At 33.3% G+C, this 17267-nt stretch overlaps 1 protein-coding gene and 1 long non-coding RNA gene across 2 annotated transcripts; one reads left to right on the plus strand and one right to left on the minus strand.

Annotated features, from left to right (window-relative positions):
* Nucleotides 1-748: 748 nt before the first annotated feature.
* LOC143043337 (uncharacterized) lies at nucleotides 749-7684 on the minus strand. The gene is made up of 3 exons (XR_012968321.1): nucleotides 7598-7684; nucleotides 1336-1434; nucleotides 749-837 (listed from the first exon to the last, which is right to left on the minus strand). It is a non-coding gene; the product is annotated as an uncharacterized LOC143043337 (long non-coding RNA).
* A 6637-nt stretch (nucleotides 7685-14321) lies between these two features.
* On the plus strand, nucleotides 14322-16608 carry LOC143043338 (uncharacterized). The gene is made up of 4 exons (XM_076215698.1): nucleotides 14322-14810; nucleotides 15230-15330; nucleotides 15639-15773; nucleotides 16227-16608. Exons 1-4 carry the CDS (start codon nucleotides 14337-14339, stop codon nucleotides 16414-16416), a joined length of 900 nt encoding a protein of 299 aa, XP_076071813.1. The 5' UTR covers nucleotides 14322-14336; the 3' UTR covers nucleotides 16417-16608.
* Nucleotides 16609-17267: the final 659 nt, after the last annotated feature.

Below are 17267 nucleotides of genomic sequence, written 5' to 3' on the forward strand. Positions count from 1 at the left end.
ATAATAATAATATTATAATAATATAAACCAAATAATTGGCATATTGCCCTTTTGGTATACCTAGTAAGTAATTTCTATTACATATAATGAATCACTGTTGAATAATTATAGATTATTTCAGGACAGTAAAGAGCATGAACACGTTTGTGACAGTAGCCCAACATCAAATATCAGCAAAAGATGAAGTTCAGAAAATAACAATATTTCATACCACGAAAACTTCTGAGCAATGCATATCATTTTAAATGCAATGACTCTTTAAAAGAATACTATTTAATAAAAACATACAAGAAATTAAAGAAAAATGACTTACATAATGTAATATCACTCAGTCACCATCGAAACCAATATAATTACGCAGAGAGAAGTCAATATGAAGTGGGATGAAAGACATAACGAGACAAGAGTAGGAGATATTTCAAAACATATGAAATCAGTTGTCATATTGGCAACTGTACCACATCTCCTTCTTTGTATACTGACATATATTCATCTTAAATATGGAATAAATAAATCATTCATAAACAAGTTCTGAAGCTATAATTCTGAAACTGTGCAAGTTGCACCAAAGCCTCAAAGACTTGCTAACTTTCAATTTAATTTATATTGAAAAACCACAAATTTCATGTTTGCATGAAGTTTGAGTAGACAGTCCAAATAGCTATTGGGATTGTGCTGCTGGCTTGCTGTCTCAGTAAAGTTTATCCCAATGCTCATATTTGAAATACATAATGAAGAAAAAAATAGATTTCTTTCAATTTCAAGCGAAAAGTTTATTAAAATGATGACTGTCATTCTTTTTCACTGCTGTTTCTTCTACTTCTACATCTACATGATCTGAAAAAACACAAAATATCAAAAAATAAAATTGTTGAAATTAGTGTGTGCTGTTGGAGTTTCCATATTTAAATATATAAAGCTTACTGGTAGTTTAAAATCAAGACAACAAATATCAAAAGGATAAAAAAAATGTTATGAGTAGTGTTAGCTGTTTTCATAGATTTTATGTTTTTTCAATTGTGACTCTTCCATAATTGCTATCTTGCAATTTGTCTAGTCTGTTTTGTAAAACCTGAAATATTGATAATTTTTTTGCCAGTCAAATGAACTAGTAAATACTTTCAGTATAATTCTACAACATACATGAATACATCTACTTAGTAAATGTTAAGGCCATTTAAAGTCATTTTTTAAAATATTACTATCAAATTGTTTTTAATTTTGATTATATGAACATGTTGTTTGGTTACTGTCTCAACAGCATACATGTATGACTAATTTCAATGTTTTCTCGCTGACATATTTGTTTCATGATATGTATGAATAACCACCTACCTGATACATTTCCCATTCTAATCAAGATCTCCAAGTTAGACATCTATCTATCATATCAGTAGAGCCTGGTCAACTAGGCAAGGATAATTCTCCATTCTACTTCAAAAATAAAAGATAAAAATACTCAACTGAAATAATTCATATATATCAAATGACTTTCAAAAATGTATATGAGGTTTTTTATGTGCATGATTGTGTGTGTTCTCATATACATGCAGGTCACAAAAATAACCATATAAAAATAGAAGAAAAAAAATCAAAGATGGGTTAAATGATATAATACACCAGTAATTAAACAATACAAATCTAACAAGAATGTGTCAATAAGTAAATGGATACCTCACTCACACTATTATTTTCTACATGTATGTTCAGTGACTGTGGACCGTGAAATTGGGGTCAAACATCTAATATGGCATTAAAATTAGAAAGGTCATATCATAGGGAACATTTGAACCATATATTTCAAATTGATTGGACCTCAATTTCATCAAAAACTACCTTGACCAAAAACTTAAACATGAAAAGGGACACACAGACAATCTATCAAACGACGATCAGATCAGAAAACATAATACCCCTCTACTATCGTAAGTGTGGCATATAAATTCTTGGTTTTTTTCTTAGTCAAAAATATTGTAAGTGCAAAGCACAAACAAATTTATTTAGTTTTTTGACACGATTAATCAGATTATTTTTATATTTATTGTATATACCACTACTCTATTGTAATGGAAATGGGGTGAAAAAAAGAAAAAATCTGAGCATTGAGAATAGTTTTTTTTTTAAATTGGGGATCAGTATACATTGTAAACAAAACACCTCCGCTTTCTTCAATTTAGTCAATTGTTCAAATTAATTTAAAGTTGATTTAGAAAAATATATTGAAGGCGATTTCAGAGGTTTTTCTATACTAGGCTATTCTTGTAAATGAACATGGTTTAATAAATTGAGAATGTGTTTTTGGGCCGCAAATACCCGGCCTGTAACAATATGCACCAGAGGCAGTCAACTTCCAAATACAGATGCAGGATTAATTTCATTAAGGCTCTTATGTAATTATAAGCATTGTGTATAAATTTCATAACATTTAGTTGAAGCAAACAAGAGGAAGAGAATTAAAGCAACAGATTAAGTAATTGCTTCATTTAAAAAAGAACATAAGTCATGAATGGTAAAAGTGACACCACCCAATTTTGAACATGATCTGGATTTTGTGGTAATAGGCATTGTATACCTATTCGTTTTATAACATTTGTTTGCGGCAAATTAAAGTAAGAAAACGGAAACTCATCAATTTTTTATTCAAATTGTGCTATGGATAAAGACTGCATGTTTTTCTATGACACATTGTTGTGTAACTGTTTCATTGCAATTGGTTTCAGTAGCCAAATGGTCTCAAGTAAATAACTTCTCTATCACTATCCTGTCAACACAAAGGTTGTGAATTTCAAAGCCTTTCAGTTTGACTATAATCTAATTGACTTAGTTAGCCTGTCAATTTTACTATCTTGGATCTTGGTTCTCTTCAAGCATTATTTTCTCACTCAACCAATAAAAACCAACTACTACGAAATAGTACATAATGCTGGAAGTGGCATTAAACACCAATTAACCATTGACATAAATCACACATGTGACAGAATAATTAAAAATTTGACACCTTTAAATGTTGTGTTTTTTGCACTCTGGGACTTGCTTTTAATATAGTAAATATTTGATACATGTATTGACAAAAATATTTATATAAAGCATATAGTATTACTTAATCAAATAGCATCATCACATTTTCTTAATTCTTGTGCGTTTTGTACAGCAGCTGGTATTAAATCTAAACAGAAATTATAATAATTTTTTTCTCAAGATTAGATTGATAGCATATGTAATAAAAAAATCAAAATCTAAAAGCCCACTTTTTCTTGTTATAACATATTAAAACTTGGCCTTTGTTTTCACTTGTTAAGAGCTATATATATTTGTTGGGTTGCTTTTCACGTCTAATAATCATACGACCATTAATTACTGGCTTATTGACAAATCATTAGTGTATCATCATACATTAAATGAAGTATTTTTTTCTGTAGCAGTATCTTTGTTTATTTGGCCTTTTTTTGAATTTAGTTGTTTTTCTGGTCTCTTTTTAAAAGTGCACATGTTTTTAAAATATATTCCTTAATCTTAGCAATTCATCTATATTTCTATAAGGATAAACAAATACTTGTTTATTTTATCAAAAAGGAGGACACTTCATGAAAACGAATTTATTAAACAAATACAGCTGTGTTAAATCTGAGTCTGATGATGTTTTCTTGAAGAAAAAAAAAATGCCTTCAAAATATTTTTTTATATATTTCTTTTGTTGGTAGTTCTTTCTGCATTATCAGTGGTGCATCCAAGGGGGGGGGGGGGTCCAGGTGCTGGAACCCCCCTTTGTTTGACCATCAATGCATTTGAATGGGAGCATATAGCTGGAATCCCCCCCCTTTACTCTGGGTGGGGAACCCTCCTTTTTAAAATGGCTGGATCCGCACCTGATTATAAAGCAAAATATTGAAGGTGGCATATTTAACTGTAGTGTGTTGTAGTATGAGGTCCAACATCCACTGTCTCAACTCTTTGGTGATTCTCGTAAAACTAACACACATCCCCGATAAAGTGAAAGTTATTAATAAGAAATAGACTATAGTTTCTCGGAATATAAATAGACAGACCCTAATAGACAGTCTGACAAACAACTCGACCGTCTCCGTTTCAATCAGATATTACATAGACTCATAGAGTATGCTGTTTTAATTTGGCGTAGATATTTCTTTATTACTTTTAACAATTGAAAGTAATACATATCAAACATACACGGCTTCTTTGGTGCCGGGCTGCCATACTTTTTGCGATGATTGTTTGCATTTTTTGGCCAACACAAATGCCTTTCATTTTCACGGAATTACATAAATCGTCAAATGAGGAAACGTTACAAAGCACAACGTGACGTTGTAGACTAATTCCGTAAAAAGCATCAACATCTATAGTTTGCCTGGTTCGCGCGAGATTTACTTTTAGTCGAGTAGCAAGTATCAAGTTGCAAAAAGCGAGTATCAAGTTATGAAAGGTAAGTATCGAGTTATAACAAGTGAGTAGCGAGTAACAAAAAGCGAGTATCGAGTTATAAAAAGTGAGGAGCAAGTAACAAAAAGTGAGTAGCGAGTTATAAAAAGCGAGTATCGAGTTATAAAAGTGAGTAGCGAGTAACAAAAAGCAAGTATCGAGTTATAAAAAGTGAGTATCGAGTTATAAAAAGTGAGTAGCTAGTAACAAAAAGCGAGTAGCGAGTTATAAAAAGTGAGTAGCGAGTAACAAAAAGCGAGTATCGAGTTATAAAAAGTGAGTATCGAGTAACAAAAGCTACCATTTATATTTTTGGTTTTTCAACGAATGATCATCTCATGGTTTGTTTCCCTTTTCATTACTTACTAATTCTGAAGGCTTTCAATACAATTTGATACCTTGCTATTTTATATGAATTCATTGCAAAGGATAGTCGTTTTACTTTATTTATAAATTACTCTAAATCAGGATAAATGTTTTTATTTCGTCATCTAACCTGATTATTTGTTTATAGTTTGCTTAGTATCGACCCGATGAGTTAAAACTTAAAAGCTGTTCTCTTCAGAGTTTTACTTGGTTGTTCTTATGTTGTGCTGTACCGGTAATGCCACTGTCCTATGTTAGAGGAAAGGGACAGATCCTGCACATACTTTTAACCTCCCTAAATATATATACGGTTTCCTAACTTACCTGTTCCAAGTAAGAAATCTATGATTTTTGTTGTCTCTTGTTACTGTAATTCATATATACATGTTTTAACATTGATGATTTCGTATTTAAATCTGGGTGTTGTTTAATCTCATCTGAATTGTTTTACATGTGAAGTTGGGGGGTTACGGCTTACTTTGCGGCACAAGCCAATGCTCCATGTTGAAGGCTGTACTGTGACCTATAATTGCTTACATTGAAGAAATTTTGTCATGGATGGAGATATGTCTCATTGGCAACCAAAGAGGGGAGCAAGGGGTTTAACTGTTATGCTGTTATGGGCCAAATTGATTCTTTGTTATCTGTTATTCTGAAAATATATTTGCTGTTAGCTGTTATTGTCTTATTCATTGATAGCTGTTATTGGACTATTAGGGTTTTTGTTATCTGTTTTTGTGATAATATATTTGCTGTTAACTGTTATTGAAAATTGGAATGTTAGCTTTTTTGTTTTTGACAGCCCATATTTGGTAGAAATTGAAGACTGTTGAACATTGGGGTCTACCACTAGTAATATTGTGGTCCCGTATTCGGTGAAGGATTTCATTAACATATATACCCATCACAGATCAACACATAAACATATTAATATCAGTGAGGTCAAAGGACAATTCCAGTATAATTCATGATGATTATCCTTTGTAATAAAATTCATCTTTTATGAACGTGTAGCTTGTTGTTCGGTGTGAACCAAGGCTCCGTGTTGAAGGCTGTTTTTTTTTTACCTACAATGATTTACCTCTATAAATTGTTACTTGGATGGAGAGTCTGTCTCATTGCACTCATATACCACATTTTCCTATATCTATGTATTTAGAATAATTTTGTTTTGTCTGGGGATAATGTTGCTTGTTTCCCGTACGTACATATTAAATTCGAGCATTTCTTTATATGACAAAAAGGAAAATATATGGCCAGGGATATCTGATGAGGATCTCAATTAAGAACTACAAGTAGGTCCTTACTATCAATATTAATATGCATTTTTTAACAAAACTAATACAGATATAGTGTATGTTTCCTGGATTATTGCTTAACGTTTTGATAAATATTCCCATAATTAGCTAATTTGTAAATTTATTCATAAAAATACAAAGTGTAATTATAAAAAATCTTTTATTCAAACACCAATATACAAATTGAAATTATAGCCTCAGTCCTCCCCGGAGTTATGTTGTTTCGTTTTCCAATACAAAGCACTAGCATGTCAAGAAGAATACTAATTAGACTTGTATTATTTTTAATTTTTGTTTCTTGTGTACAATTAGGAGTTGAGTATGGTGTTCATTAGCAATGAACTAGTTCATGTAGTATAGATATTTGTTTATGGGCCAGCTAAAGGACGCCTCCTGGTCTGGGAATTTCGCTCTGCATTGAAGACCTGTTTGTGACCTTCTGCTGTTGTCTGTTCTTTGGTCGGGTTGTTGTCTCTTTGACACATTCCCCATTTCCATTCTCAATTTTAATTCATCTCCAAACAAGCGTTATGGTATGGTTATAAAAGTATTCTTTCACAATGGAACAAGTAATGAAATTCATCACCTATATCATTACTAGAGCAAAAATTACAGTCATAGGTTTTGAATCCAAAAATTACTATTTAAAGTTCCAATTGAGGATAACATATTATAAACTTTGTCATAAGTTTACAAATTCAAAATTTAATTTGAAAAGTAAAATTCTTTCCTTGTATCTATTTTCAGTTCCTTAATTGTAAAGAAAAGGTGTATTTTACAGATAGATTTTCACTATTATTTTCATTATTTTTTTATACTAATTGGAAATTTCAAGCTGACGTACTATTTTAATAAAGATGTCTCTGTTTATAGTTTAATATAGACACATGATCATCTAGGGGTAAGGTAGTTGGCTGTGACACAACGAAATGGCCGTAAGCAAACTTAAACACACATGGGGGGTTGCAGTCGTACTGCATTTATAAGAATGATATGTATTTTAGTATATTACTTTAACATTAGTTCTTTCAAAATGGCAAACAAAATATATCAATTTAAATTAATGAATTAAAATGAATATCCTTTGCAATGAACTATGATGCGCTGATATAAAAATGATAAGTACCTTTTGTTACTCGCTACTCACTTTTTATAACTCGCTACTTACTTTTAATTACTCGCTACTCACTTTTTATAACTCGATACTCACTTTTTATAACTCGCTACTCACTTTTTGTTACTCGCTACTCGCTTTTTGTAACTCGATACTCACTTTTTATAGCTCGATACTCGCTTTTTGTTACTTGATACTTGATACTCGACAAAAAGAAATCCTCGGTTCGCGCTGAGCATTAGAAAGCCAGATCAAGCTATAGGATCATTTCAACGAAGTTCTCAAGTATGTTCCCTGAAAAGCTCCAATTTATTTACGTACGTTTTCAAGAGAAAGATAAAATTTAACATTTTAAACGTACAGGGATAATGTATTTACCTACCGAACGATAGGAGCATCAGACATTACAATCTCTGAAACTTTTCCATCACAATGAGTCTTCTGCTATAAATATCCGTTGTTTATAGATGGCGCGCCAGGTTAATAAAATAAAGTCTATTCCGATAAAATAAACGAAAAGTGTAACGTCGTCTTAAAATTGCCGTTTTGTTTGACAGGACACACATTTCATTTATTGTGTATCAATAAATATAAAACCATGTAAAAATTCTATAAATATTCATTTACTTTTGCATCTAATTTATTTCTAACTCAACCCAGTAATTCTATTTCCAATTACGATAACAAGTGGCAATACAAAACGAAATATTGTATGACGGCAGATCACAAAATTACGACGTTACTTTAGCGGACAGAGTGCCTACTAAATGCATGACGACAGAGCAACATTGTGGTATCGAATATACCAACATTTAGAATTTTAACAAGTACATTAAATCATATAGTTTTATCTATAGAAAAGATCACAAAAACATAGCCCAAACAGTGACGAAACCCAAAGTCTTATTGAACAAAAATACAACCAACCATGTTAACTATGATTTCTGAATTACAGATCAGGTTTATGTATGACTCGACACACAGAAATATAAGTTGACCTTGAAATCATAGATTCAATAGAAAACGCTTAGTCATATTAAAATCGATATCAACAGTTGTTTAATTTATTACATTGAGTTGTGATTTGTTATCACTTATTTAATTCGTGATAACACATATAAAATTCACAATTTTATGATACGAGCTAATGGACTGAACATTTAAAAAAATAACCGCCTCCGAGCCTCTCGGTAGTGTGCTTGCTTTAAATTGTAGGTGTCGTTGGTACGAGCATCGGCTGGGTCAAACAGATTTGTTGAAATTCAAACATATGTAACGTTTGTGGATCATCGTAAATTCCCCTTTTTCTATTTTTAGATACTATATATAACTATAGTTGTCCGGTCACTTTTTCGCGGGGATCGTTTATCTCGTGCTTGAACTCAATGTCCAGACTTGGATATTTAAACCTCGTCAGGGCAGTATTTCTTTAGATTGGGGAAAACTTTCGTACTGGTAAGTTGTACTTTAAATTTAATTTATTTTGTATTTCGATGTTTGACTTAAATATTTATTTCTTTACATTTGATATATTTCTTTTCGGTCTCGTAGTCAAACAGTTCTAAAATGTTAAATTTACGTTTCCGTTCCAGAATAAATAGAGGGAATTGTACACTAGCTTGATATTTTATGATTTCGGGTTTATAAAGAGATGGGTTTCATTTTGATAGCGATATTTAGACAGAGGGTTAATCCGAGGGATATTTTGGAGTAACGGTCGTCAATCTACGGGATTGTTCGTGCCTAATTACTCTGAAATAGAATTTTGTATTATCGCATGTTTTGGTTTTGGATCTTGAACTGGTCAATTTTATTGAAAAACGTTTTTCAAACATTGCTCTGGTTGGATTGAAAACTAAACGGGAAATGCGATGGGTTTTTTTTACTGGATCGATTTTTGTTCCCTAGTCATAGAATAATGAGATTCATGTTCTAGTCTAACAAAGTCGGTGGGAACCAGTGGGTATAATTATTTTGTCTCGGAAGGTTGACGTCACAACTTGATTGATTGAATTTAGTTAAAAACGAATAGTGTACAGCTCTCAATATTTTAAGTAAACGGACATTTCAAATTCTAGTATCATTTTATTTTATTCAATTAGATAGCACTAAGGCCAAACGCTTCTTTGAAATGGTTAACTTGTATGGGTATTTTTCACCGCATTGTTTGTACAAAAAGGGGAAGTTCGAAAGTGTATTGAAATTCTAAATAGATATTTTTGCCCTGGAGATACCGCGATATGATTTATGTATTTATGTTGTCTTTGTCTATTAAATATGAAACTGTTTTATGAATTTTGGTCATTTGTTATACGAGCAAATACATTGCTTGGCAAATCGTCATCACTGGTCATTTTTAGGTTTCTTATACCTGTCATTTATTGAATTTACTGTTTCGTTGTATTGTCAGTATGCTGTCAGAAGTCCTGGAGCGAAAGCACAGGCCGAACCCTCTCTACCAGTAACGTAAATGGCTGAGCTAGCAGGGTATAATGTCATGAGACAGATTATGAGTGAGAATACGTTTACACACGAAAACCCATTTACGTTGCATTGGCGCCCACGTAGGGACCCAGCTTTACTAGAGTCCCCCCGATTTGCTAGCTTTAGGACCTTTCATTTCATTTTCGAACTTCCGCACCTCATTACTTGATTTTATTTTAATCTCGAGAAAATTGGTAGCGACAGTGGAAGGCTGAGCTTGTAATATAAATTGTATAGCTTGTCAGATTTTTCACCGGCTGTGTAACATAATGTTGTTATCATTCATTTCATGTTCATAAAAAGAAAATAAAAAAAAAAAGTTTATTTCGTAATGTTTTTTTTTTACCTTGCCGACAGTGTATGTATTTGTCGTGCCTCCTTATCTGCGAAGTATAACTATAGTCGAACGTTTCTATTGATGGATTTATTTCTATGGACAATCTGTATGTTGAAAGGTTGGTTCTGACACCTGACCAAGGTCAGAACCAACGTATGTGAATTATCACTGGGGTAAAGCTGATGACCGTAACTGCATTCACGGTCATCCCAAGATGTCAGCTGAAAAAATAGGTCATTTTTATTGTCTGTTAGGGTGTTTCTACATCATTTTCTTTACAAAGCATACATTGGTACGATGTAAATTTATAAAAGATTCACACAGAAGTCACAAATCTCTACCTAGGAACGTGTATAGAACGGGAAATTGGATTTGAAAAATTCGCTAAGATGACCGTAAATCATCTTTGAAATATTTTCAAGATGACCGTAACATATAATAAGGATGACCGTGATTGGTAAAATGATGACCGTAATTTCGAAAGGATGACCGTAATTTATAAAGGATGACCGTAACTTTCATAGTATAACCGTCATTTCTAAGAAATATCCGTATTTGCATTACCTTTTTTTGTAACAAATAATTAATCGTGTTAGTGTAAGACGTATCTATAAGACAACATTATCATAAAGGTAGACAAAAATAAGACGTGCTTCAAATATGTTCGTCATATGTAACATCAAACTACAAGCCAAAAGATTTTTTTAATTCTGAGATTCCTATTAATCTTATATAATAAATACATCTTTTTAAAAATGCCAAAAAGGCAATGGATGTACAGCCATTTATATCATGTCGTTTCAACTACCATTGCAAATGTCGTTTTTTTTTATTTCAGATACGTACATGTGTTATCAATTTTCCACTTGCAAGTTCACCTCATCTAATGTAGACAGAATTTTAAAACACACTATAGACAATCATTTTGGTCCACAAACATTTAGTTTTAGGAAGAAAGTTTTGGATGAAAACACTGGTCATACAGCATATCGGTCCGTACATTTCGGAATCGAAGTCACAAAACTTAAAATGATGTTAGGAAAAGGTTATAAGCCAAATATAAATTTAGAAGAACAAACCATATGTTTCAAAAGATGTTCCTCGACTTTGAAAGTGAGTGGCGATTATATCGAACAAGAGTGTCAAACTGAATTAAACAATGAACTTTATGATATATTGCCAAATATTGAAACAAAGCTAAAAGAGATTGGAAGATACGAGGACTTCATTTCAGTGTTGAAATCCATAGCTAGTGGAATATTAACTCAAAATATTGCTTTTCATTTGTTACTGGATGTCGGAAGATTCTATTCCCAGTCAACAATATACTCGACAAGATATGTTCCAGAAACTCTGGCATTCTGGATTACGATTAAGAAACTATTCAAGGGTAAAGGAGTTAACTTTTTTAGAGGTTATAAAGCACAAGGTATATCCGCTGAAAACGCACCAGTCAAACCAACTAAATGCAAAATAAATTTTGCAGTTCCATCAGATCCAGTATTGACAAGAGAATGTGTTAGTTTTCTGGCAGATGCCGAAAAAACTGGAATGTTACATACATCACTGGATGCCTTCACAAAGAATAAAACTGGTCAAGATGTCAAACTGTCGATAGATGGTAAAAAGTTGGCATGTGGTTTAGGTGTACTTGGTGATGAAGATTTGTGCGGGTTTGAAAATCCCCCAACTCTGTCTGACCGTAAAAGAAATCTTGAAATAGAACTTAACACTCTGAAAGAAGTAAAAGACATCACAGAAACAAACTCAATAGATAACACAATAAATATTACTGATTTAGACAAGGACAATATTTTAACAATGAAACAAGCAATTCTTATATCGATCACAAACCTAAGCATCCATATTAAAGACTTGAGGGAGCTAATTGTGAAAAAGAAGTTAGGATTGACAAACCTGATGAAACAAGTAGAAGGTGACTGGAAAGATAGTAAACTCGCACCAGCGATCAGTTTTTGCAAGACAAAAATTATTCACTCACAGTCAACAATAAAGGATCTGTTAAACTGTATTGACAATCTTGGCTTTATTGTTGCGTGCATTAATGGCACCGCTGTAGACTATGTAATAGGATGTGGGACAAAAGTTCATCTAGATAATCAAACTAATTATATATGCTTGAAGCATCTTACAACAGACCTCGAGATAAATGCCGAAACGTCAGCTGACAGCATAAAACAAAGGAGTGATAACTGGAAAAACTTCAGAGCAGGTAGTCGAGTAACTGGTAGTACATTGTTCCGTGCTATAGGATTGGACACTCTGAAAGAACAGCAAACACATTACGACAAAGTGTATCGTGGTGTTGAAGTTCCGGTGTCTTCAAAACTGCAGCAGCTTTTCGACTATGGTACAGCCCAGGAAATAAATGCAATAGGAACACTAGTTGGGAAGATCATACCTGTCTACTTTCCTCAGTTGCAATATAGGGAAGATGGTTGTAAGATTCTTCCGATTGGAGATTCATATGCCATAATCAGCGGTGATGGCAGTGGTATTGATCATATGGGTGAAAATAAAGTAGCATTTCAAATTAAATGTCCGATTCCAAATAAGGAAAGAACTACTGATTTACACTACGAGATACCCGTGTACTACTCAACTCAAGTTTTAAGTCAACTGAAAGCCAAACAAAGTTTAAAGTTTTGTTACTTGAGTCACAATCCAGGAAGCACAACCTTCATTGAAGGCACTATGAATGATGATTTATGGGGTAAGGTATGGGATTCTACTTCGGAACTGTATGGTAGAGTGGATGCAACAAGGCCTACGAGAAATAAACCAGAACAGAAAGAGTTGCTAGCTGATCTGAAAGAGTATGCAACAGCATCTTCATTCGTTGCCGAGTTTCCTTCGTTGTTAAGCGTCCAGTGTAGTTGTGAGTCTACTGATGATTATGATAATGTATACGGATATCACACCAAAGACGACAGTATGACGACGTTGTCGTCGTTGAACACTTCTTTGGACACTTTCAATTGTAGTGGATAAAACGTGTACTGCGTTGAATGATGCCTACCAAACTTTGCGCAAGCCAGCAAAAGAGATTTTGCTGACTGTTGTTTCCGATCTTGAACGCAAGACCTCTGATGATTTTGACACAGCAAACTATGCAGTTCCTATCCAATATGCTCTTTCTGGATACAGTCTTTCAATGTGTTGCGTTCGAAAATTACTAGACATGTCGTTGGTAGAATGTTCAAGTCGAAAATTTAATGTTAAGGCAATCGCCTTCGATGGGCAATGTCTTGAGTTGGCGGTTTCCGACGACTGTGGCCGACCTCTTACAATCTGTCGTTTTATGAAGCAGTTCTGGGATCAGGTAAAAAGGACCGACAAAGCTATTAAATTGACTACTTTATTGAACCTGAACAAGTTGCCGTCTATATCAACGTCTAAAGATCTGTTTGAACATTTTGATATTCATAAAATTCCAAACTCAATGATAACAATAAGTAAGAAAGAAAAAGTAACATACACTCTATCTGGGAAGAATATCAGCAAAGCAATTCAGGCTTCACAGTCAAACGTCAAGAATGTCGAAACAGAAACAGCATCAGATGATAACCTAAAGACTGCCCACCTGGATATTTTGCAATACATTCCGAATGAGATTGTATCCGAATTGGATGAGTCCATGCTCGAAATTCTTAGACAACCATGTAAAGCTGTTACAGATGATGCAAATACCAATGAGCTATCACTGGCAAATGAAACTGACTACAAACCAGAGGATATTGACTTTGAAACGTTAATAATATCGCTGATTGCATCATCAGATGAAGGGACAAAATGGATGCAAGTCTCGTTTGAATGTTTCAAGCAATGCTTTGCAAATGCAGAAACTATAAAAAAAATCCTTTACATCAGCAGAATTGAAAGTAATTGCAGGTGTTACCGAGACTTTGGCGTTATATTCAAAGATGTTGAAACCAGCATTAGTAAACTTAGTGTGCGAGCTATATGGCGATGGGTCCAATATATCTTCTGTTAGAACAACCAATCCGAAATCACTAAAGGCACTCGTTATGTGCAAGATAAAGAAATGGCCAATTTCAGCAGTTAATGTTGTATTTGCACAATTAAACTTTCGAAGTGCACTAAATGAATGGGAAAGTGAAAACGCTTTTAGTGGGTCATGGAATATGGAAACGGAAAATGGACAACAATATGAAATTCATCGATGGTACGCACAACCGATGATAGCAAAGGGCCAAATGATCCTCATCATCTGTTTGTCAATAATAGGGCAAGATGTTGTTCTAAAGGTATTTCTGGTATGGGAGTCAGCAGTGAAGCTTGGTGGAAAGTAGCTGGGAATTGCACAGAAAACGGCACAGGTCTATCATTGGAGATAGCTAAGGAACTTCGTGACAAACAAAAAAATTCTTATGCGCAGACCACTTTCAGCGAAAAAGTACAATTTGAAATGATGAAAAATGGAGATTATACAGAGGCTGAATGGTGTAGACTGATTCGAAATTGGTATGCAGCTATCGATGAGGGTGGTATGTGTATAGAGAAACGTATTGAATGCTTACTAGCGATGAGGGATAAATTACTGCCATATTTACATGTTGGTCACTTTCCGCCGCCAGGAGCATATGTAGCCTCTCTTCCAATGGCCCAGTTTGAAGGGATACTGAGCAATGTTGACAGGCGATTGCAGCTGTATGGAATGGTACAACGAGGCAGTTATAACCAAAGAGCTGTTACCAGCCTGGACTCAGAAACATTTTTTTCAGGGTTTCAGGTAAATATGAAAAATATGTTTAACTGACATTAAAAATTAAAATTCATGACCACTGCCATTGATCATACATCAAAAAATGAACAGAAAGTATTGTTATGGACTATATATATGGCTAACTTTAATTATTGTGTACGATGATTTGAAATTGAGCCTTTGATCGTGAGACATGAAAGCTTAAGTCAAGTTTGACGAATTCACTATTTTGGATTATAGCTTGAAACTATTATAAATACAGACTGTTCAATGTTCGATTGGTTAATATTGAAATGATCAGCGTACGGTTAGTATGTTGATAAGTGTAATGTATTGTGTAACCATTTTCTGAAGTCTTCAATAATTATAAATATCATATAAAAGTACTTCGTTATATTTAGATAATTGTTTTTAATGGACAACTTAATACAAAATTATTTTTTTAGGACTATGACCCAAAGGGGACTGGTGTGTTGAGACCAGATGATATACCAACAGCTTTAGGTGCAGCAGTGTGTTTGTTCAGTCAACGAATGGATTCTAACAGGTGATTTAAACGCTATAATGTGCTCAGTTTTATCGTCAAATGCAGTTTTGTCTCATATATCTCAAAATATTCTCTGTTGATACAGATTTATTTGACCATGCTTGGCGTTAATCTCTCTAAATGGTCAACTATTCAGTGCTTATTATGTACATTACTAGTATACTAATATCATATTTGAATTATTTAAATTGTAAATTATAGGAAGATCTACTCTCAGGCATCTGATTGTCTTATTTTGATAGTTGTTGATGGTATTTTCAATACTATGAACACCATTCCCTGTCATTATATTTAACATTTAATTGTAGAAAATTTTATATGAAGACCTCCAAGAAAACAAGAGTTTATCCAGAACAAAGTCTCAGTCAAAACTGTAGCGCCGATGGAGAAATGGAAGAAACTGAGTTGTACAACTGTTTCAATACTCGTACCATTAAAATAAAGTAAGTCAGGTATATGACAGCTGTTATCCATTCGTTTGATATTCTTGAGTTTCTGATTTTGCCATTTGATTAGAGACTTTCTGGTTAAGAAAACCGCTGAGATTTTTTGTGATTTTTCCTTTTACTACATTTCCGTATAAACTATCATGATGTTTTATGTATGACAATGTTTGAAGTTAAAACACACAATCGATGTCAAGTGCACAGTTATTTAATTGCAATGATATTCATAGGCAAAATTGAGAACTGAAAAGTCTTTAAGCTTTTGAACTTCATTAGTCATTAACAGAATTGTGTACAAGCGGATAACATTTTGTCAGCTGTTGATCGGATTTACTTATTTTCTATTGAAATGGGTATTAATAATAATACTACCATTAAACTATATGCTTGATGTAATCGAATGAAATAATATTTATCCCTCAAATGTATGATGGTTTATGTATATTACAGATCAAACCAATTTGATCTCCCTGAAAGAAAAGCTGTTAATCCCAAAAGAAAATGTGGAAGAATTTCTTCATTTGGTGTCCCTAGTAGAGGTGCAGAAGGAGCACGATCTCACCACAAGACAAATGAGGAAAAGATATTAGCGCATAGACGATATGGAATTTCTGATGACAATATAGATTTAAAAAAATAATTGCTGCTGTCCAATTGAATCTGTAATGAAAATGAAAAATAACCACACACATGTCAATTTCTTCATCTGTTATTTAATGCATTTTTTATGTACATTATTTAATGTTTTTTTGTCATGTGTCTCTTATAATTGGATCTATATTTATATGAAATGTTACAGATTATACACACTAAACACTTGGCCATGTGTTCTGCTTGTTCATGTCTTCTTAAAGATCTTTTATAAGAAAAGCTGGTGCCACACTCCTTGCACGCAAATTTCTGTTGTAAGTGTTTTGCCTTGATGTGTATCTGTAGGTCCTTATTGTGGACATAGTCCTTTCCACAATCCTTACACTTGTATTGCTTCTCCTGAAATAAATTAACCGAAAAATAGATTCAATATACAATGACAAATAAGACAATAAATACAATGTGGTTTGTTGTCGAGCCTGCAATTGTTGTTGCAGAAAACTAGGTATAGGGATAGTGATCCTGTGGCGGCTACTGCGGCATGAGCTCAATGTTTAAAAGTTATATATTTTAGAAGTTGGAAAACTTTGATGCTTCATACTTTGTATATAGATGCCTCATGTTACAACGTTATCGTCTGTCACATGTCCGTGCTCCTTTGCCTCATTTTCATGGTTTAGTGACTATTTTAAAAAAGAGTTAGGAATTTTTGTAATGTTGATTTTCTATCTTATTATGGGCAACAGGCTAACTATATTTGGTATGTGCGTACCTTGTAAGTCCCTCATACCCGTCAGACAGTTTTCACATGACATGGGCCTCATATTATGTATCAGTGAATAAGGTAAAGTTCAATATTTCAGATACAATAAGCTATATGTCTAGTATATTCGGTGTATG

The sequence above is a fragment of the Mytilus galloprovincialis genome, chromosome 8, assembly GCF_965363235.1.
Source record: "Mytilus galloprovincialis chromosome 8, xbMytGall1.hap1.1, whole genome shotgun sequence".
Taxonomy (NCBI): Eukaryota; Metazoa; Mollusca; class Bivalvia; order Mytilida; family Mytilidae; genus Mytilus; species Mytilus galloprovincialis.

Coding starts and splice junctions, on each gene's coding strand:
- LOC143043338 (XM_076215698.1), top strand. CDS start 14,337: ATGGGAGTCAGCAGTGAAGCTTGGTGGAAAGTAGCTGGGAATTGCACA. Junction 15,331..15,638: donor CAACGAATGGATTCTAACAG/GTGATTTAAACG, acceptor ATTTAATTGTAG/AAAATTTTATATGAAGACCT. Junction 15,774..16,226: donor ACTCGTACCATTAAAATAAA/GTAAGTCAGGTA, acceptor TGTATATTACAG/ATCAAACCAATTTGATCTCC.